Source organism: Lycorma delicatula, chromosome 8, assembly GCF_047948215.1.
Source record: "Lycorma delicatula isolate Av1 chromosome 8, ASM4794821v1, whole genome shotgun sequence".
NCBI classification, from domain to species: domain Eukaryota; kingdom Metazoa; phylum Arthropoda; class Insecta; order Hemiptera; family Fulgoridae; genus Lycorma; species Lycorma delicatula.
In genome coordinates, this window is record NC_134462.1 from 137861839 (window position 1) to 137886576 (window position 24738).

Sequence of the window (24738 nt, forward strand, 5' to 3'; positions counted from 1 at the left end):
GAAGAATTTGTTTAATAAAATCGGTCGTTGTAAATCGAGTGGTGAACGATGGACGTGCATCTTTAGCAGCAGAATCCGCACGTTCGTTACCTGGGATTCCCACATGGCTAGGGATCCAGCAGAAACTCACTTGTGGTGACGATAGGATGTCTAGAATACAAAACTTCTGAAGCTTGGAGAGTTTTTTTAATATCGTACCCCATCAATACGGGTTTGAATATCATTAAGTCAAAACATAATCACATCCTTATTTATAGCTACTCGCGTAGTACTCTCTCTACGCGAGTAGCTATAAATAAGATGTGATTATGTTTTGACTTAATGATATTCAAACCCGTATTGATGAGGTACGATATTAAAAAAAAATTGTTATATAGTATTGTATTAATAATAATAATTTTAAAACATAAAAACTAATTTTTAATATCGGGCAGTATAACACAATGAAAATAAATGAAATAGACTTAAAAACAGATAAACTCACAGCTCTTTAAAGCATATTTATAATTGAGTATATTTATAATTGTAATTTAAACTTCTAATAAAGTAATTTCTCAAATACACCGCTGATGAAGAGTATAAATCCACCTTACCGGCAATTAAATTTGAGCTTTTCAAGATCTTTCACTCCTTAGAAAGTAGTCATGACTGATTGCTAGTTATCAGTCTAAGCTATTAGTCAGTATACCGATAGAAATTTACAGTGTAATCTGGTGGAACATTATAAAATCACCGGAAACCACGTTGTACGAATTATGTAATACCGGAGTACATACGCACCATGCATGTAAGCTTTACCAAAAATACATGAAATTAATACACCAATAAGACCATTAATTTATTTTACCCGTTCACCAACATATTTTTAAGCAAATTTTTTAGCAGTTATTTAAAAAAATGTAATTAAATTAAACATGTTAAAAAATGGTTATAATATTATAGATCTTTTACATAAATAATTATTCAAAATTCATATCTTTAGATATTTGCAATACATATACTCCAATATATATGTAAATAAAACTCTAACGATCTTTAAACGAATTAATTGACACGATAAGATTATGTTGTGATTGTAACAACCGTTCGGTTTGGCGTCGGGTGAACCGTTATCGGAAATACAACTACAATTTTTAGAAGATACTGATATTAAAAAATTCTAACCCAGCATCGTATTGTTATATTGATGACACCATAATCATATGAATCGGATATAATATTAGATAAATATAATAAAATTGATAAAGACGTAAAATTTACCATGGAGATAGAAAATGACTGTTTAAATTTTTTAGATATAAAAATATATAACAATAAAATAAATAACAAAATAAATTTAGATATCGAAATTTATATATCGTAAACCTTCTTCAAATGATACAATAATTAATTTCATTTCACCCATGGCCCCAAAAGATGGCTGTTTTTAATTATCTCAAAAACCATAAAGTTTCTTTAAACAAAGAAATAGTAAAATATTTCTATTGTTAATGGATGTAGTATTAATACTAAACATAAATTATACAATAAATTAAATGATAAAATTAATACAAATAACAGTATAAAATTATTTTACCAGATAAATGAATACGCTCCATTTAGTCTAGGAATTGAAAAGTTGTAAAAAAGAATTAACATAACACCTGAATATACTACAAATAATAAATTAATCAAATATATTAATAATAATTATATTTTGAAGCAAATGACATTTTATTTTTTTTAAATCGGTTAACAAAGTAGTCCAATTATGGAAGAAAATTGATGTAATTTTGTTTCATAATTAGATCTATTATTGTGTGAAAATTATTACTAATTTAATTAAATACTAATTTACAATACTAGAATTAACAATAAATAAAAACAATTAAAATTTCATCAAATTAAACGTAAAGTGAAAGATGTGAAAACAGACACACAATTACAACATCAATTTTCTGCCATAATTCGACTATTTGTAAACACCTTTAAAAAAATAGTCATTTTGTTCACAATAAAAGGCTTAATATTTTAGTAAATAACAAATGTTGGTAAAACCAATATTTATGGAAATATAACGGATTGAAAAATAATCATGGCGGCTGATTTTTTGCAAATTTCAAAACTTTAATAGCTAGAGGTTTACCAAATATTAATGTTATTCGTCTGTCCAAAGTTGAGATATAAATTATTATATGAAAATAAAATGGCGGACATGGTAAAAAAATGGGAAATTGCCATTTTTCCTAAGGAAATTTTGTTTTTATTTTTACAAGTAAAATCCGAAAAATAGTATAGCCAGCCCACCATTTTAGAAACACTCAGTATAGTTAAAAATTAAGCTTAATCGGTTTTATTTTTATCATTCTTTGTACGCCCTGATTTTATTACGCGATAATATTTTGTTGTTCTTTTGTAAACTCGAATATTATTTATAAATTTATTATTATTATCGTAAATTGTTAATAAAATAAACGGTTCGGTTAAAATAACACGTGTAAAACAATTTTGTAAGTACGCTTTTTTGTATTTTTATTAATGATTTCGTTCTTAAAATACGGTTATTTTAATGTAAAGCCGGCTTACACAAGTGTGAAATAAAATACAAATTCACGATGGCGGTATTAAAGAAAATAATCAAGTGAGTGTCGGGTTTAAGTTATTAATTAAATAAATTTAAACAAGAGGGGTGGTGGCAGGGTCGGGTTATTAACATCTTAATTCAGGCAGAAGGCGGTGGGTTAAAGAGGCGGGCCAAGTTTAATTGTGCGGAATCACACGAAGGCGCTACAATCTCGCTGGAATGTCTTGTCGCCCGCGCCTGACTAAACATCGTAAGAGCATTTCCTGTTTCAAAACACGCCTGCATGACCTGTACTGTTCTGTACTGCTTATTTACCGTGGAAGTCTAATTTCTAGGATATGAGTTTGCAAACAAAATTAGTTAACGTCACAAACCTTTTAATGTACGAAATAAAACAAATACTCTTTTGTTCTGTCTTAATCCTTCCTGCAATTTATTAAAAATTTTGCGCTTCGTGTTGCAAGAAAAGTTTTAATTACGATGTTTTTAAAATTTTAGAGATAAAATCCATTTGCTTTTAAAACTAGAATTTAATTTTAATTTTTTAATTCAAAATTCTCTTTTTAATTCAAAATCTTACTAAAATTTATCGATCCGTAAATAAAAAAAATTAAAACGAAAATTATTTAAATCGTGGCACTCCAGAAATTAATCGAATGCGTTAATAAAATAGGCTTACAAATTTCTTTTGAAAAGAACAAAATGGTTCTCCGACGAGAACACTAAAAATTCTCGAAAATCAGGAAATTAAAAGAGAATCAAAATTTGAGTAATAACGTCAGAAAGCTCTAGAAAAGACGCTCAAAAAGTACAAACCCAGAAAATGGAGTTAACGTTCAAGTTAACACGAAATTTATATAACAAAAATCGCTTTCACATAATATTAAACTCTGTCAATACAAAAAAGTTATTTTTAGGGAGGTATTATAAGTTATTTTACTGTTTGTAAAATCTTTCGGATAAAGATGTTTTTAAAATAGAAAAAAGAATTTTAAGAAACATATATGGACCCGATTACCAGGACGCAATTTATTAACTATGAAGTGAAACAGAAATTTATAAAAATAAAAGACACTACCTTCCGGAGAAGATTAAAACAAATATTTAATTTTTATAACAGTAGAACTATTAAAACTATCTCGTTTAAAGAAGTTGAAAACGATATTAAAACTTGCTTAAATTGAGACCGATTTAGAAAATTAATCAAAGAATCTAAGTTTCCTGAAAAGCAGGATAAGCGGAATATAGGAAGAAAAACAGGAGTGAAAAAAGGAATAATATTGGGAAAACAAAACAAGTTCCAAACTATTATGCAAACGTGATCCTAGTGTTCCGGACGAACAAAAAAAATAAAAAAGTTGGTTTTGCCTAAGTCGGTACTTAATTATAATTAATTGATACTTCCACAGCATTGCAACACGGCCGGGAGAAAAATTCAGAAAATTGTTTACGGATTGTTGAGTGAAAACCTTTTTCCATATTATATTCTTTTGACTTATAAATAAAATAAAGGATTTCCGCTATAAACATTTTAGGATTAAAATACATATTATCGAATTTGCTAAAGTAAGTAAGCAGACTAAAGTGTTTGCTTAGTAGAATTTAAAACATATTTATTTTCTAAAGTTAACATAAAAGTATTCTGAAAATTTACTACGCAAGTATATCTAGAGGAAAAGCCAACGAAAGATCGGCTGGTAAGTTTTATATATTTTTTTTGTAATGTAATATTATGAATAATAAGCCTACAATATTAAGTTTAGCTTTATTTGAGTTATTCTTTCCACTGATATAACCTTTTAGGATTAATTAGGTAGAATATTTACTATGAATATCTGAAAAACACCGGTTTTCCTTTAAGAAATTTGCTTTGTCTCACGATATTTATATGAGAAAAGTAATATTTCATATAAATGGAACGCAAGACATATCGTAATGTGATTTTAAATTTAGTATGTTTCCTAAAAGTGCCCACGATGACATTCTTAATTTCATACGACACGTTCTAAAAATTTCAGCGTAGTTGTCTAAAGTGTTACGTATAATTGATGATGTTAATGTCATCGAGTTGACCGCTTAATGCTTCTGTAAAGCCTAAGCAGTAGAAACTGTTGAAACCTTCAACCGGTGGAATAATTATGAGAATAGAGAATAACTAAGAATAGTACCTTCGGGTATTAACACCTCAGATACCAAATTTCTTTAACTATAGACTAGACTATTTCCGGTCAAGATTATACCGAGTAGCAATATATTTCTACGTTAAAATAGGATTCTCAATCGGTCCTTATCTTTGTGCAAAACAGTCTTGTCCGAATAACTTTGATTATTATTCTTTAATATCCTCAGAGAAGTCTAAAAGAATGATTAATGTATCCGTGTTTTTAAAATTTCTTAATGATTTTTTTATCGATATCGCCACGTAAGCTTTAAGCTTGTGTGTGGGCAATGGAAATGGGATTTTATAGGGTATGAAAAATGGCATGCCTGAACGGGATTCAAAGCCGGGACCTTTGGATGTAAGTCGAGACACTACCACTCCACCGCGGAGATAGGCGAAGTAGTAGCGTCTCGGCCTTTCATTACATCAATTTTTTTACTTGAAAGGATATTTTAATAAAATTTAGGCGTTAAATCAATATAAGCTCATATCAATAAATATCTCTGAAGTAGTAGCAACCAATAATAAAAAATTCAAGTGAAAAATTAAATTTTTGAAAAAAATAAGTACGGCTAATAAAAATATAAATTGTGTTCGTAAAATTATAGTGGGGTTTTCAGCTGTGATAATTTTAGGAAAACCGTAAAGAGACATAAAGAATAAGTCGGTGAAGAGAAACTGCCATACAAGACTGAGAGCATCCAATACATCGTCCAGAAACATGAAATCTAACTCCGTAATTTAATATAAATTTGTTAAAAAACCCTTTACCATAATCAAATAAATCCAGAATGTTGAAATAGAATTCCAAACGGTTTAATTTTGTCATGTGGGTAAATTTTATAACCGACAAAGCTTAGTGGTTTTTTAAAACGTTGTGAATAGTTTTTCTTTTTTTTTTACGAAAGAACATAGGATTTTTTTTACGGGCCACACAACAACTTGTTCACCCAGCTTCAATCAAAAGCTTCAATCGCATAAAGCAATTGACAACACTATTTGTTACAAGTAAACTATTTGTTACACTGCCTTTTGTCGTTCGTTCTGCATAAATGTCCAGAAAACATTTTAATCGTCTTTTCCGGATTAAGTCCCCTTTTGTCAATTTCTTTTTCATTTTTAAGTATGTAAATTCCATTTTCATATTGTAGTAAGTAAATTTTTCTTAAAATTCTTTTGTCTATTTTTGCTATTTCTTATTCTGAAAACAAACTGCAGACATTCTGGGGGCAGAATGTCTGCAGTTTGTTTTCTGTTCTCTCTGTCATCAGAAAACCAGATATTTTAAGACGAATTTTGCTTGCGCGTTCGTTTAGTTTTTAAATTTTTATTTTAACCTCGTATAAAAACTGCAATATCGTCCGTGAAGACCAGAATGCTTTGTATTTGGTGCTTATTTTTATGTTTTCGTGTAAGTTAACTCTTTTTAATTTCTTTCTCCATTCTATTATAACTTTTTCAAGGGAACAATTAAAGAGGATTGGAAACACTCCATCTGCTTGCCTTACTCCGGTTTTTATATCGAACGGTTCTGAAAGTTCCCCTAAGAATTTCACTTTTGATTTTGTGTTTGTTAATGTTTCCGTTTTTATTTTTATTGTCTTGAGATCTATTTTAAATTCTTCAAGGATTTTAAGTAGAGAATCCCTGTGGATGGAGTCGTAGGCTTTCTTAAAATCAATAATACCTAATAGCAAAATTTGTTTTATATTAAACATTTCCTGTGCACAACTTCTTCCAGGTCTAAATCCACCTTCATATTCTCAGATTTCTTTTTCTATTGTCGGTTGTATTTTAGTTAACAATATTTTGGAAAAATCTTTGTACAGGACTGACAATAGGGAAATTCCTCTGATGTTTGTTTTATTTCATTTTTTTTGGAGGGAATATATTAAAGCGTTTTTCCAATCTTGTTTCCCAGATTTCTTTAAAGATTCTTTCATTTTTTCGCTCGGTTCATCGCCGGCATTTTTCAGCATTTCTGTAACTAGACTGTCTTCTCCACACGTTTTATTATTTTTAAGAGATATTATTCTTTATTTTATTTCCTCTGCATTTGGTGGCTGTAAAATTTGGACGTTACGATTATTCTTCTGAAAGTTAAAAATTTTTTCAGGGTCGGGGAAATTAAACAGGTTTACAAAATATTTAGCTAATTATAGTAAATTTTTTTGATTATTTATTTATTAAGCCCCTTTTCATTCTTAAAGTTAGTACAACTCGGGTTGAAGCCTGATAATTTAAATTTAAAAATTTGGTAAAAATCTCTCGCGTTATTTTTAGAAACATTTCTTATAAACTTTTAACAATGTTGATTTTCTTTCTTTTTTGATTTCTAATGATTTTAGAAGTTTCTTTTTTTACTTTATCTAGATTTCACTGTTTTCTTTTGTAAGGTTAGAATTATAATTTTTCCATTTTTTCTCTTTCTCAGAGCATCTTCACAAATATTATTGTCCCACCAGAACTTGTTTTTTCTTTTCAGCTTTGTAGAAGTAACAATATATTATATTAATAAAGAAATAAATTTTTTTTTTGTATAAATAATTCAAAAATTTAAATCCTCATAATTAATTTAAAAAAAAAAAAAATAGTAGATATTGATATATTTAAAAAAGTGTTAAATACTGCGGTTTACCCATAGCTATTCGATAGATTGAATTACGATTTTATAAACTGATTTAATAGACTCATGTTTATTTTGTCTTTAAGAATGAAGTTGCCTAAAGTGTCTTTCTATCTTTTCTTTTTTTTAAGAGAATTGTGTTCCTTATACAGGTTACAATTTATGAACTATTATAGAACTAATATTATTTGAAAATAAAAAATAATATTCAGATTTTAAAAGATAATTTATTTAAGACGAACGAGAAAATAAGAGAAAAAAAATAATAAACAATTTAACAGAATAAAATTAAATGAAAATAAAAAAAATAATTTACGTTTCAGAAAGAGATACACTAAACGGAAAGTGCAAATAATGAATTCAATATTGACTTCCATATTCTTGTAGAATTGTACCGCTTCGAAAATCCACCTGCCACTTTGACTAATGGATAAAAGGGCTTTGGGGAGACACGTACTTCCAATAAATTCATTCATAGATGCTTCCCCTTAGAAATGAATAAAGAAAATGTTGAATTTTAATAAAAACATTTTTTTCAATAAGTAAAGTATACGTAGTCCTTTTTAAATATTTTTATATCTTCTTTTCATGACAAAAATAATATGACGTTTTAATAAATAAATTTTATTCTTTTTTTTTATTGTTTGACTGAATTAAACAACTATTAATTATTAATAGCAATAAGAAATTTTTTTTTTTTTTTTATTTAATAAACTATTAGAAATTAAAAAAATCAATTTATGACGAGTAAATTGTTACATCTAAACTTCAAATTTATTTTCTATTCTGGTCATATCTTGTAGTTATATAAATGTTATAATTTACTATTCTTTCGTATTTATGATTTGTTTTTAGTGTTTTTGATTTGTTGTTAGGGAATCTTGGAAAGCTGCATCAAACCAGTCAAATGACTGAAGGCAAAAAAAAAATAAATTAGTATTTTTATGGACATCAATTCGTATCTATAACCTGGAGGACTCCGTTGTTAATATTTAAAAAAAAGGTTCTTACAAACAATGCTTAATGTGCTTGTTTTTATTTGTCGCTGTAAAAATCTATTCCTGAAATACGTTTCTAGTGAATAAACCGTAACAAACAAGATCAGGAATGATCGGGAATGAACTCTTATTTAATTGCAAAGTTTATAAAAATGTTATTTAAAGTTTTATTTGCCTTTCATTTTCTCCGTTTAAAAGGTTTTTGCTAAATTCCAACTTAATAAGTAAATCGTAGGATTTATTTTCCCTAAAGAAGGATATTCCCGTAATACATTTTAAAAGTAACGTTTCAGGGAAACAAATTCCTTTTTTTTTGTTTGTACTTCCTCGTACGAAGTAAAAAGTATTGTGATCGCGAAAAATTTCGGTTTTCAGATTTCAATGGAAATATTCATTTTGATCATCCCTGAATCCGTTTTGACTAGTTTCGGCGTGGCGTCTGTACTTACGTACCTTTTGATTGCAATCGACTTAACCAAAATTGTCCAAAAAGCCCAAAATCCAAAAAAAAATTGGATTTGGACTGTTTCAACGATATATCATCAGCCAAATAAAATTTTAATTAATGAAGTATTTGGATCTTATAAGGGGAAGGCACATCGGTCCGAATCAAATTTCAGCTCTTTTTTTAAATTTATATATATTGATTTATTAATATGAAAAAAAATATAAAAAGTATATAAAATATACTTTATATAAATATAAAAAATATATAAAGTATGAAAAAAAATCAGAAATTATTAGTGAAATAAAATGTTATGTACTGTTAAAAATGTGTATATATAATAGAGTTGGTGAAACATCTGATTATTTAATATTAATTGAAAATTATAATTTAGAATTGCATTGTTTTCGGAATTTCTAGTTTAATTTCTCCCATGGGCGGGACATACAATCAAGTATAGCTCAGCCCAGGAGAGAGTCTTTCAACCCTTAGAGGGCCTCCCCGCCTAAATCAGCATGCTCAACGACTTAAAAGTCTTCTCAGATCTCGTACAAGAGTCAGGAATATATTTCGAAAAAATTACAGGATTTATCAATCGTGACACCCAAAAATTTAATGTTTTCACTGAATTGCAACGATTGGTCATCCAGTCTCAGGTCTATTCCGCCAATACATCTCCTCGTTAGGGTGGTGAACATACATTTATGTGGAGCAAGCACCGGCCCTTGATTAACCATCCAGTGCCAATCATCAGGCTATGAGATCGTCGGCATACGCTGATTCAGTTTCTATCGCAATGGGAAGGTTAAGAACCCCATCAGCCCAGGACTGATTCTTGATGCATCCCGCCAAAGACTTGGAATCTTAATTTACCTCCCGATGTGTCGGTCTCAAGCCATCTCCTAGTCAAGTTCTTAGATAGGGACTAATTCCCTTCCTCGCAAGCGGGTCATTATTGAATCCCAAGTAACAGACCCAAACGCATTGCGTACATCCAGCATAATCATCGTGGTTATTTTCCTGGTCCTCCAGGTGCTGCATCTTTCCGTAACAGCTGAGCTAACCACATTAAGCTGCTCAATCATACGAAACGCTAACATTCTTTCCACGGCCTTCCCCGTGTTGTTTATTAAACATAGCATTCTGTAATCAACATTAGTAGGCACGTTTTCAGCAGATTTCGGAAGAAAGACCAACCTTGAATCTTTCCAACACTTGGGAAAGCTTTGGGTCTCAAAGGGCACTTTACTTGCTAGACCTTGTAAGACCTCAGCCGGTATTCCATCAGGTCCGGTGCTCTTGCGATCACGTAGCAGATGAATCGCTTTGACGACTTCCTCCTGTGTGAATCTTTTACTATTACATTCTACGATTTCGGTTAAACCACTCTTCTCCCTAAGAGTTTAGATATCTGTCTAGAAGCAGACTCTTCCGTGAAGACGGGTAATCGCCTACCAAACCGCTTCATTGTAATCCGATAGGCTTAATCCGATCTGCGTCGAGTTCACCACATAACTCTCGTAATTTAATCTCTTTTGACTTTTTAATATCGTAGTTCAGAACACGTCTCGCACTGACATAACTCCTGGCAGCCTCTTCATACTCTTCACCACCAACCGCTGCTCTATGCGTCGCAACCGCTGTAGGTTCCTCCTAAGTTTAGCAATATTTTCGGTCGACCAATACACCGGATGACGTCTGCCCACTGCCTTTGGTGTGTTTAATTTTATCTACATTAAAGTTGACTACAAGCCCGATCTTTAATAAATTATCTATCTTTTAGTTCATTACTCCTCTGATATTGTTGGACAATATTCTCCCAAGTCGGAGTTGATCATTATTTCGTTTATTTGTTTTTTGTTGCCAATCATTTAATCTCTCTTTGTTTTGATGTAATTCTTCTGATCTTAATTTGTGTACACGTTCTCTAGTTTTCAAATTTTTTCTCTCTTTATATTCATCTTCCCTTTATCTTTTTATTCTCTCCTTGCTCTTAACGTTTTCTTCCTCTTTATATTTATCATCTTCTCTTAATATATTTATTCTTTCTTTGGTTTTAACATTTTCTTCCTGTTTAAATTTATCATCTGCTCTTAATTTTTTTATTTCACTTGTTCTTAACATTTTCTTTAGCTTCATATTCACCTTGTCGTTTTTTTGAGATTTATTCTTCATGTTATCTTTCTTTTTCCTGTATGATTGTTTCTTTTTCATTTTTGATTATTCACAAAATAATCCAACAGTAAAGACTTTTATTTGTACGACACGCCAGAAATCTGAAACCTTCAGTAATACGAGTAATAAAGGGACTTTTACTCTAACCTGATGTTTCATGTAAGATTGTTGAATTAACAATTGTATAAATATTTGGTGTTAATAAAAACTAATGTATCAGCAATTGTGTAACTGTCCACTTTATTAGAGAATTGAAGGTTCTTATTTCACTTTCAAATGAAGTAACTTTAAATGAAGTGCAACAGGCGTAGAAGAAGTCATGTGGAGTCTACACCAGATTTATTTAAAAATATATCCTAAGCGTGTATATTAATTTTTCCACAAAGGTGACAAGTTTGACTTTGTGTCCTATAACTTTTTTTCATAAAAATCTCGGTAGAGTAAATATAAAAAATTTATTTTTAACTGGAAAGTAAATATTTAAAAATTTGACAGAGGTTATATAGATATTTCGGCGGGTAAATTTTCACGATGATTAAAATATATACGTTTTGCAAGTTTTGTTAAAACAAGTTTTAACTAACCAAGTATTAATCCGTGAAATATATTCCTAGTGAGTAAACCGCAACAAAACTCGTACGGGAGATCAGGGAACGAATTCCCGTTTAATTGCAAAATATTTCTACAAAGGTTATTAAAAAATCTAATCGCTTTTTATTTTCTCTGCTTAAATTTTTTGCCTAAATTCACCTTCTGATATTAAGTAAATTTTATATTTTAAACTAGTTAAATTTAGCAAAAGTTTACAAAATTTTATGACAGTATGAGAGTTTGATTTCCTTACTATGTTGAGTACTGCTTATCTTTCTTTGCTTCATTCTTTTGTCGGTTGTTGACGAGTTTCGGAATCACTTCATTGCCAAGACTTATTGATTTCTTCTTTTCAGTAAACTGAGGTTTTTGAAAAGGATATCCGCTTGATTGTTGATCTGTTCATTTGTGATCGCTTTATTGTTAATTTGAAGATTTCTAAATATTCTGAAGTGTTCATTCTTCTTCCTTTAACACATTTGTGAATAAATTTGACCGATTCTTCCATTTTCAACGAAAATTTCGTTGAAAATTTTCTTCCCGTTTGTCCGACGTATGTTACGTTGCATTACATTTATATTTTATATATCTTACGATTGTATACACCTTTTTCTTCTGTTTTACTATTAAAACACCACTTAAAGATTTCTTCATCGTTTGTTTTAATTTCATTTAATTTATTTCTGTTTTTATAAACTTTTCTGATCGTTTCTTTTTTATAACCGTTATGTTCTATTTTAAAAATGGTGTTTAACTCTTTTTTAATACTGGTTTCTTTAATGGTAATTTATATAGTCTATCTATCGTAAATCTAAAAGCCGCTAATTTATCCTCCATCAGACGATTCGAATCGTAAGATATATTACCTGTATAGGTTTCTTTTCTGTATGTTTCAAAATCTATATTATTATTATTTATTTTTATTGTTAGATCTAAAACATTAATAGGAATATTTTCTTTATTATTATTTATTTCTTTTTTAATTACTAACAAAGTGTCATCCGCTACCTAATATATTCCAAACATCTCTATTTTCTCATATCTGGTATACTTCGTTTAATATCGCTGATATTGTGTTACCTGTACCAAGTCCATCCTTCGTTTTATATATTTTATTATTAAATATAAATCGGTTTTGTTGAACTGTTTCTAAAGTTTTAATAACTTGTATTTTCAAGTTATTATTTATCTTTTCCTCATTCAGTTTCTTTTCTAAAATCTTTATTAGTATTATAAGTTTTGACAACGAAGCGGTTCGAAACGCGTCAACAATTGATAAAAGAATGAAGCTAAGAAAGGTAAATAATACTCAATATAGAACTTATAATGATCTTAGCGAAAAGAAAATAGTAATTATTATATTTATAACAACATTTGCAAGTTTTGCTTCTGTTTTCAGTTATACATGAAAGGTAATGTTAAAATAAAAATAAAAACCGGTTCTTAGCATTTACAAACAAAATTTGAGTTAATTATCCATGCAAATGTATTTAAATAGGATTCGCAACAAAAAATTACGTTACTCTCTAACTTACATAAAATATGTAAAAACAAAGTTTCTATAAATATCTGATACTTGTGAACAGTTACCTGATATTTTTATAAATCACTATTAAAATAAAATTTTGCAGAAATTCCATTTTCGGCTATGTATTATAAAACGCAAATTAATACGAAAATATAAATATTACTCCACGAAACATAACGCCGTCACTCTCTCTGTTTACGCCTTACTTCTCATCAAAAAAATGGAGAATTATTAACTTTACGCGTAAAATCTTCATTTAAATTTTAATAATTTAATAGTGAAAATTTATTTAGATCGACTAACTGCTATAGTTTTAATTAAAACAGAGTATATTGCGATCGTTTTAATTCAGTAGGCAATAATTTTTAAAACTGAAAAGAACTTAGTCTTGGAAAATTAGAAAAAAAAGGTTTTTATTTGTTAAAATTTAATTTCAAACCAGTTTATTTGATACTACTAGCCACCCTAGAGGTTAGAGACAGGCAATGAAAACGTCTAACCGGCGGGCTGACCTTTCGGACTAGACTTATGGTCGGCGAATGGAGAGGCCCGTTTGAGTAGACAACTCCTTGGGCTTGGCTGTGCTTAGCTTTGGTGCAGATCCGGCCTGGAGGGTAGGTGAAAAAAGAAAAAAAAAATTGTGACAAACCAAATACGAATAAATATTCCCCTTATTGTTGGTAACGTATACTAACTACTTTTCGTAATTTATCTTTAATTCGTTTAATTAAAAGGAAACGATTAAGAAATATTTCTCGATCATTTAAACCGTGAAAGTTCATCGAGAGTTTTCTTCAATGTCTGTGATTCCACCGTACTAATTTCTACCGTCTATCTCGTAAACCTATTTTTATTGAAAATCATGACGTCATTGCATTCATTATACTTATTGAGTATTCAGTGAATGAAGACAATAGATTATAAATGGGGATAATAGGGTGCAGATAGCGTGACAGCACTTCCCTTCTATTTCTACCCGACGTACTAAAGATCGCTTGTAGGGGAAATAAAAAAATATCGACTTTCTGTGTTACTGGAAATAATGGGAAAATGGAAATGCGAAAGGTTAAATACCAAAATAATTCACCACTTTCTTCTACGTTAATAGTTCCCTTCTTAAAGAGGTTAGAAAACCCTTTTAGGATACGGTTTAATGTATTTTGACCGGTATTTTTTTGAGTTCAATATAATGTTTTTATCAAGTTCTGTAAATTTAATATTATTTAACTCACAAAAATCTTGGTTTTAGGGCAAGTATAACTATTGATTGATTTCTTTTGTTTATATCTTAATTTTCAAAAATTGAATCTGTTAGAAAACATTGCGTTCATGTCTTCTTTCTATCTCTAGGGGGTCTCTGGAGGGGTTTAAATTAAAAAAGTAATCACATTTTAATTTTTATGCTCCTGTGTTTATCAGTGTGTCAATATTAGTCAGCCTAAATTAATTTTCCGTTTTGTTTTTAGTTTTAAAAGTGGAGCGTAACTTTCTCTCTAACATTTGGAAATATTTTATTGTTAATTTCTTTTACTATTTTTTTTTTATGATTAATTCACCGTACAAGCTCCACCGCTTTCGCATGGAAATAAGAAGTGTACATTTTTATGAAAAATTCCACGCCCTACCGGGATTCGAACCCGGGATCTTTGGATGAAAGGCCAGACGCTACAACTTCCCCGCAGAGATCGTCGGATCTATGTTAACGTAATTTATTTTCTGTCTTTAGGTGTTTCTTTGTATTCGTATGTTATAAATAATTTTGATTAACAATAACCTGGTAAGTGTATGATGTAATTTTATGCTGCGTAAAATTTTCTAACCTGTTTTAACACAAACACAAACAATAATATGAACGCTAATATGAACTCGATTGAAGGTGTTATTATAAATGATTGAAAAAATATAAGGAAAAATATTTTATATACAATTTAAATGTCAATCGTTAATCATTAACAAATCGTATTAAAATAAAAATTTATGAATAAAAAAATGTATTTTTTTGTTTAAATAAACAGTCTGTGTTTATTGAAAATAATAATAATAATCAAATCATATATAGTGATACTTTCTGCAATTATTCTTTACAAAAAAAAAAAAAATCATACTCTTCATCTTACATCTATTTTTAAAAACTCCTCTTCATATCCTAAACGATGTGAAACGAAAAACGGGTGTAGATTTTTTTTACATAATTTCAGATTTATTTAACTTTCACTTTATGAAATTATGCTTAGTTGTACAATACTCATCGGTATTATTTCAGAAAATCGGTTATTTTTGAGTGTATTTTATCTATACTTCACGAGGGAAAGTCGTCATTAATAGCAGTATGTTAATAAAAGAAGTCTACAAATTAAAATGAAGTTATTAGATCGATGAAAATGTTTACAATACTGAGATTATCGGTAATTGAAACCGTTATGGAATGTAAATAAAAATATTTAAATTAATGTTGCACGCGTAAATAAATGACTTGAGGCGGAGTCATTGAGCTTTGAGCTTTCTCTCCTTTAAGACAGTTATAGACATTTAACACATTCTTCATTGTTCTGAGGGAACGCTATGTAGATGTTTAATTGTGTCAAAAAAAAAAAAAACAAAAAAAAAAATAATGGAATCTCTTCTATGTAGTTGCATTTAATGTATTGTATTTACTATTTAACTTGTACGTAACAAAAATCGTATCGCAAAAGGAAATTGATATCGAATTAAAATAATCGAAAAGGTTAATGTTTAATTTTAAATCAAGATAAGAGAAAGAAATGAACAAGATCAAACTTCCTTGAAAATCAGATCCTTACAATTTCGAGCTCAATGGATTTTAAGTAAGGTTAGATTTAAGCTTGTCTTCGAAAAGCAACAATCGGATCAGTTCTACGACTCTTATAGAAAAGAATAAACGAACGAACGAACGAACGTACCGTACGAATGATGCTATTCATTTCGAATGCGATTGCTGTAAAACAATGGCTATATTTAACTCGATGTTAGAGGGAGTACAACAGCTATGGGAATACGAGAGAGATTGCCTGCGACTCTCTCTAGGAACACTCACTCTTTTGGGTGTTATATAATTCTTATTATACTTTCGTATCCATTAAAATTCTGTCTGCTCATTTCCATTCAACAATTTATTTTCTTTCCCCCCTCCACGAACCGATTTAGTTAATTAAGTTTATTATTTTACTTTTTAATGCCTTTTCAGATTTTTAATTATTCTTGAACGTATTACTTTTTTATAAAATTATTGATTTTTTTACGGCATTGTGTTTTTTTTAATATTTATTTCCGTTCTACAGAGACACATTTAAAGAAATACTCGATGAATAACAAGGACTTTTTAACGTAACTGATAATTATAAGCGAGTGAAATGTGTAACAAAAGAAAATTTAACTGTGTTGGATGTTACTCGTGTTATATTGAAAGAATTTTTGAAAAACATGTTTTTACAGACTTTTCAAAATAAAATACGGTTATTACTTTCGGTCGCATGGTGGGATGGAGGATGAATTTAATTTACGTTTTTATATATGAGGAGTACGAAAATACCGTTCAGTTGGGATTTCTTTTATATTTATAGGCCTATGTATAAAGTATTGTGGCTCAACAATCTCCAAATCTACTCGATCGATTTCATTAAAATAATATATCTATTAGTAGTAGTTGGTCGAGTACGGTCAATTTAATGTCGAAAACATTTGAACGAGGCAAGTTAAAAGCGTAGTTCGTTATGATGCTGCAAACTGGAACGTTGACGTTTCTTTATCTGAGGTTAGCACTATTAAAAAAAAAATTAAAACCAAATTAAATAAGGGAAAAGATGTGCCTGACTGGGATTCAAACACGGGTCTTTCGGATGAATGACCGAGACGCTACCACTCACGCCTGGGAGGTCGGCGTTTTACTAACAAGTTACATTTACAAAAATTAATATTCTATTCAGATCGGTACCAAATAAGAGAAGATATTTAATATATAAAGCCAGTACGAATAGAAAACTTGTGGACTCAATTTATTATTATGTAAACCTTAAACGAAGATACAAAAATTCAGGTTTTTTTCTTTATCGGCAATAATTAAAACATCAACGATAGAATTAGGAAGGTTTTGTAAAGTACAATCTTTTATAATTTTATTTTAAACAAATTGATGACAAACCTTTTACGTAGTCGGTATTTAATAAAAATGACTAAAGAAACATAGTTACGCAGAATGTTGTCCTGCTTTAACCGGTTTAATAGAAAGGAATACGCTATTTATTTTGAATTAAATGAAAATCTTATCGGTACTAATAGCCTGATTAAAATATTAAAAATTTTCAAGAGAATACTATTGACGTCTGGATATCGTGTGAAAATGTAGTAAGTAAAGCAGCAGTGAAGCTCTAATATCGACATATGTGAATAGAGTTTTGCAGAATGCGAGAACTTAAAACAGAGATCGTGCACGTAGAACGTGTGGATGTTACATGTTCCATGTATCATCGGAACACACGGGGCGATTTCACCGGATCTATTATTAAACATAAAGCAGGTTTGCCAAAGAATTCAAGAAGCAAGAGAGGAACATCACAGCTACATCTACATGTAAAAAAATCTATCGCAGTGTATCCTTGAGATCGGATTGCTAACTTTGTAGTGAAGACATCGGGATATGCCAGTAATATTCCAGGATATGCCAGTAATATTGTTTTAAATATTTTTAAATAATAGTAATAATAATAATAATAATTATTGTAATGACTCACCTGTCGTAGTAATAATCCCTGAAAAAAACAATAAAAAAGATTAGCAAATTTGTTAAATTGACAGTACATTTAAAAAAAATCTAAAGTAGCCAAAGTATTCTAAAGTATTCATTTCTAATCTAAAGTGTAAAAAGTATATACTTCCATTTACTTGGACAAGTTACTGAACTTACTTTCTTATTATTATGCTTTAAGGTCGACCCAGATTAAAAGAAAAAAGTTCAAAAAATTAGTTTTTAATCTTTTAAAGGTTATATTCGGATATTTAAAATCGTATGATGTTTTCTGTAATTACAATTTTGTACAATTCTTAGTAGAAAAATTAATTAATTTAATAACAAAATAAAAGTTTATAATTAAAAATAAAAAGGTACATTTCCAAACTTTTATTAAATAATGTAATTCATAAGGTTTTACTGGTCTGGTTTTTTTTTTTAATTTAACTGTAAGAAAATTAGGTTCTTGAAGTTTCTGTATTATTTTAACCCGCATTATCTTATTGCGGTCGGGTTATTACGGTTGTTTCATCTGGTTGTTACGTTTGATAAGAATGTTACGTAAAATTTTACATAACACGTTATAAAATTGTGGTTTTGAAGTATATCTATATATTCAAGGAAATTTAATTAAATCAGTGCGTTATTAAAGTTTGTATTTTCCAATTACCTGCAATACAAATAATTTTTTCGTATGTATTGGTGAAGATTAGAAATTATTTTAGAGGTTGATTAAACTTTTTTTTTTTCGGTTTTTTTGTTTAAAAAACCTTCAATCTTATAATTAATAATATAAATGAAATATTAATAGACATACAAATAGACGGAGCATACAGGAAAGTTAAGGAAAGTTTGGGGTACATAAATTAAAATCTAATAATGTGTTAAACAAAGATGGTACACCTATATATAATACGAAAGGTAAAGTCGATAGATGGGTGGAATATATTGAAGAGTTATACGGAGGAAATGAATTAGAAAATGGTTTTATAGAGGAAGAAGAGGAAGTTGAGGAGGATGAAATGGGAGAAACAATACTGAGATCTGAATTTAAGAGAGCATTAAAAGATTTAAATGGCAGAAAGGCTCCTGGAATAGACGGAATACCTGTAGAATTACTGCGCAGTGCAGGTAAGGAAGCGATTGATAGATTATACAAACTGGTGTGCAATATTTATGAAAAAGGGGAATTTCCGTCAGACTTCAAAAAAAGTGTTATAGTAATGATACCAAAGAAATCAGGGGCAGATAAATGTGAAGAATACAGAACAATTAGTTTAACTAGTCATGCATCAAAAATCTTAACTAGAATTCTATACAGAAGAATTGAGAGGAGAGTGGAGGAAGTGTTAGGAGAAGACCAATTTGGTTTCAGGAAAAGTATAGGGACAAGGGAAGCAATTTTAGGCCTCAAATTAATAGTAGAAGGAAGATTAAAGAAAAACAAACCGACATACTTGGCGTTTATAGACCTAGAAAAGGCATTCGATAACGTAGACTGGAATAAAATGTTCAGCATTTTAAAAAAATTAGGGTTCAAATACAGAGATAGAAGAACAATTGCTAACATGTACAGGAACCAAACAGCAACAGTAGCAATTGAAGAACATAAGAAAGAAGCCATAATAAGAAAGGGAGTCCGACAAGGATGTTCTCTATCTCCGTTACTTTTTAATCTTTACATGGAACTAGCAGTTAATGATGTTAAAGAACAATTTAGATTCGGAGTAACAGTACAAGGTGAAAAGATAAAGATGCTACGATTTGCTGATGATATAGTATTTCTAGCCGAGAATAAAAAGGATTTAGAAGAAACAATGAACGGCATAGATGAAGTCCTACGCAAGAACTATCGCATGAAAATAAACAAGAACAAAACAAAAGTAATGAAATGTAGTAGAAATAACAAAGATGGACCGCTGAATGTGAAAATAGGAGGAGAAAAGATTATGGAGGTAGAAGAATTTTGTTATTTGGGAAGTAGAATTACTAAAGATGGACGAAGCAGGAGCGATATAAAATGCCGAATAGCACAAGCTAAACGAGCCTTCAGTAAGAAATATAAGTTGTTTACATCAAAAATTAATTTAAATGTCAGGAAAAGATTTTTGAAAGTGTATGTTTGGAGTATCGCTTTATATGGAAGTGAAACTTGGACAATCGGAGTATCTGAGAAGAAAAGGTTAGAAGCTTTTGAAATGCGGTGCTATAGGAGAATGTTAAAAATCAGATGGGTGGATAAAGTGACAAATGAGGAGGTATTGCGGCAAATAGATGAAGAAAGAAGTATTTGGAAAAATATAGTTAAAAGAAGAGAAATAGGCCACATACTAAGGCATCCTGGAATAGTCGCTTTAATTTTGGAAGGACAGGTAGAAGGGAAAAATTGTGTAGGCAGGCCACGTTTGGAATATGGAAAACAAATTGTTAGGGATGTAGGATGTAGAGGGTATACTGAAATGAAACGACTAGCACTAGATAGGGAATCTTGGAGAGCTGCATCAAACCAGTCAAATGACTGAAGACAAAAAAAAAAAAATGAAATATATTTAGAAGCTCTGAAAACGAAATAGCATTTTCGTCATAATCCTTCGAGTACTTACAGATTACCACTAGCGTAGTAACTAGAAAGAGACAGAGCTTCCTAAACTAAATAAATCGTACTGACAAACATATCATTTTTCAAGTTATGTTATTTTTTTCTACGTTAAAGTTCCATTTTAATTATGTTATTACAAAAGTGCATAAAAAAAATATATTAATATTTTTCATGTGATTTGCAAACACACAAATCTACAATCTTGGATTTCAATATTTCAGACGACTGAAATAGTTTTTCTATTATTTGATCCTTGTAAACAATACATTGCGCATCGTAATTATAAGACTTTCATTCATCATTCACTGTATTTTTTATTTTTTCGAGGCACCAATTTTTGTTTCACTTTTTGAGTGAATTACTGATTTGGGTGTAGCAGTTACCCGTTAAGCAATTTTTGATTTTTTTTATGATTTCATGATAATCGCCTTTGTTTGAAGAACTTTCTAGACAAATAAAAGAATTTTTATCTGTACAAATTATTATTTTACCATTTAATTTTTAAATAAATGAATAAATGACCTATTTTTTATTTTCCGGTGCCTTTGTTATAGAAGTATGAAATTATAGCGTAATTTTAATCCAAGTAAATTTCCGTCTTTAATTTAATAATTTCTCATCTATTATTAGATGTAGAATTATTTTATTTCAGTAACGTCAACTAGGTAGATCCTAAATCATTTAGAAAATTGCTCTTCATTTGATGTACAGTCCAAGATCATTCTCAAGTTTTCTTTTTTTGTATTTTATTCATATAAGGGAGGTTTTTCGACACGTAAAACTTATATACGATTCTTGACGTTGTGAAAAGTTTATCTGCTTTCCTTCTCGGATGTGATTTTTATCTGGAGTGATAAAATAGGATGATAGGATGAACCCTCTCCTTTGACCGGTATTTTCTTACTGTATTTGAGTAGTTACATAGCCGCATCGGTAACCGTACTATAAAGTAGCAAAAACTTATGTATTAGAACAAGAAAATCTCTCTCGGGTGAATAAAAATTTGTTTTGCGTTTTTCTTCATTTTTGGATAATTTAACCGATCTTTTTTTTTTGTGATCTTAGCCAGATGATCTTATTACTTATTCAAACTTACTTATTATTTATGTAAACTGATTTATTGTTGTGAAGGATTATTATCTGTTATTTATTATCTGTTATTTTATTATAAGTTATTACGGAGCGTCTTTTGTCGTTTTATTACGTCAGCGATTTTTTAGTTTTTTTGTCACTTTGGTTGTAAATCAAAAACTAAGGCATTTATAGAGAAACCGTTTTCGCAGTCAAAAGTTTCCGTTAAAATCATTTATCATATTTTCACCTTCTTTATTTGAAAAGTTGGATTCAGTGTGGCGAAGAAAAATGTCAAACACCATAAGGTAGCAATTTTGTAATTATGTAGATCCGAATTTGTTCAATCTCCTAATACCCCTCAGTTATGAAATAAGAACTCTTTATTGTTCTTTAAAATTTGTAAATGGGCGGTAATACATAGTAAATTATATTTTACAAAAATAATAAACGCTAATTTATATGTAACAAACAGAAAATAAACCTGTAAAAATAGCAATTTTTACATCTCTAATTTGAGTGTTTTTACTATTATTTATTTAATTTTTTTTTGTGGAGGGGAAACCTTTTATAGGGACTATATGGTTTCATACCCCATAGTAGTGTGGAACTCTCCCATGCGGGCCTACCCATTAAAACCCCTCCTCCTGTACAACACTGGATGCCGGGTCAAACTTACGGTATTATCACAGCACCCCAATGCCTTGTTTCCATCCGCACCTCCATTGCTGACCCCACGCTTCGAACTTGTCGAGACCCTGCGTTTATTAATTTTTTTTTAAACTGCGACCTCTTGGGCACGGGGAATGTACCTCAAGGTAGACTCAGAGGTAGTTATTCACCCCTGGTAATTTTCCGTCAACTTGGTGCGGATGAACTACACCAACATCGTGGACACCGGATTGCCACGATCGTTCCACCAGTAGCATAGTCTCCTCTGGGGTAACCACGCCGAATTCCCCCTGAATGATTTCCTACGCTGTAATATTAATGAAATAATGTTAAAAATGTTTTTTTATTAATCATTTTTGATCGTATCTTCGAATCGATCTAGTAAGTTAAAAGTTACAAGTTTATCTGATAAACTTATACCCTTATAATCTTTCCCCCTTTTTATCTTTATAACCTTTTTTTTAATCTTAATAGATTTTTGTAGTATTTAGTAGAGGAATTAAATCGGTAACAATTCGATTTATGAATACTATATTATAACTCTTTTGTAATGAACTAAATTTAATAATTATACTTTTAATATGTAGATCGGCATAAATCTGTAAGAAAATTAATGTATATAACAGATGGACGATTAAAAAATAAGAATACATCTAAAAAATTAATCAGTTAAAGATTTAAGAAAAAATTAAAAAACGCGATTACCAAAAAAAAAAAAAAAATAGGATGTCCGACCAGTGCGGAGCCCCAAAACTTTTGGACCATTAGATCAGTGAAGGCTTTAAGCCAATATGACTTCATTAAAATACTCACCTACTATAAAATTCCAGTTGCCTATATTATAGAAACGGCATAGTTAATTTCGTTGGACGTATTGACTTTGCTACGTTATTTGTATATGCGTGGATCGATCCCGAAATAAGGTTGCCAAAGAGCTCCAGCCAAGACGGTTTAATGGAAAGAGCTTTGACTGAAAAATTGGGGAAATCACAAGTGTTGTGCTCGATGGGTACCGCGGCTACTGACATCAGAACACAAGGAGAAACGCCTTGACTGTGCTCGCCAGTTTCATCAAAAGTGTCAAGAATATAAGGAAGGAATGCTGGATTCCATTATTACGGGAGACGAAACGTGGGTGTTTAATTTCACTCCCGAAACGAAACAAAAATCCAAACAGTGGCGTCACTCAGGGTCACCAGTCGCAGTTTTTTCGGGTCGTAAGGGGATACGCTGATCAATTTCATGGAACCTGGAAGAACAATAAACTCAGACAGTTATTGTGCAACACTAAGAAAACTCAGGCAAGCTATCCAGAACGGCCGGCGAGGACGACTGACAGCCGGTGTAACGCTGCTTTACGACAACGCCTGACCTTCTATCACTTGTTCCTTAGATTAAAGGAACACTTAAACTGCCAACGCTTCCGGAGCGAAGATGAAGCCAAAGAAGAGGTGAAACGCTTCCTCAACGGGTTGGCGGCGGAGTTCTACGATATTAGAATACAGAAATTGGAGCACCGTCTACAAAAATGCGTAGAAAAAGATGGCGATTATGTAGAAAAATAGAGCAAAGTTTCTTCTTTCCAACGATGTAAATTTCTATGAGAATAAACAATGTCTTTGTAAAATTGATGGGAACCTTATTTCTGGATCTATCCTTGTAGTATTATTTTTTCAAATTTTTAAATTTATTTAAACATATATATATATGTCGCCGAATGGCTTTGACGGCTCAAAATTTATAACCTTGTGGTGACCCTGAAAAGGACTTTTTTGCGTTAGCTCTGAAAAGAACTGTTGGGCCCGGAAGCTAGTCTCCGGAGAAGTCGGGGAGTTGCGGCTCGTCCATTGAAATCAGACCGGGCTTCCCCTCAGCGGCAGTTGGATTCCCACTACAGCGTGGCAGTGGTGGCTCCCAGAGCCCCGCTGTGTCGGCGTCAGTCGTCTTTCGCCGAGGCGGTTCTCCCCAAGCGATCACACGCTGGGCCGGCTCCTGCTGTTGAGTCCGCCGGCCAGGGCGATTGAAGCCCGGCAAACTGGAACAGGAAGGTAGCGTCCGCGTCCAGCGGCTCCATCGGCGGGCCGGCCAGGCCTGCTGCACCGGCGGAGATGTTGGCATCCGCCGGGAGGTCCCACGTTGAGCCGGCCAGGGAACTTCTGCCTTCTTCTTCTTAGTCTTCTCCAGGTGGTGGTCGACGATAAATTACAGATTCACCCTCGCGCACGGTTTTATTGGAGCCTGAGAGTGCTGGGGCCGCAGCGCCGCTATGGTGGGAGAACTGTGCGGCGGGAGTGACGCTTGTACCAGCGCGTACGTACACATATTATATGTATATATATATATATATATATAAATGTAATTTTCCCGTTGTTTTCAACATAAAATTACATTTTATGTTAAAAGCCGTTTCCAATCTGCGGACAAAACTAGTTATTTCATGCTATTATAATTTTTTTTTTCACAGTTCTATCTGTTTAAAAATACAATTTAATTACCAATTTGACAAAGTTTTCTTATGGTAAACCCAAAAACATGTTATTTTTTACCACCAATGGTTGGAGGTAC

At 31.0% G+C, this 24738-nt stretch overlaps 1 protein-coding gene across 6 annotated transcripts in view; it reads right to left on the reverse strand.

Annotated features, from left to right (window-relative positions):
* LOC142328852 (RNA-binding protein Raly) overlaps window positions 1–24738 on the reverse strand; it is a 938200-nt gene that overhangs the window by 131278 nt on the left and 782184 nt on the right. For all 6 annotated transcript variants that reach the window (XM_075372956.1, XM_075372952.1, XM_075372958.1 and 3 more), the window contains one exon: window positions 17836–17853. In XM_075372956.1, coding sequence (XP_075229071.1) covers window positions 17836–17853 — 18 coding nt within the window. The remainder of the gene's footprint in view (window positions 1–17835; window positions 17854–24738) is intronic.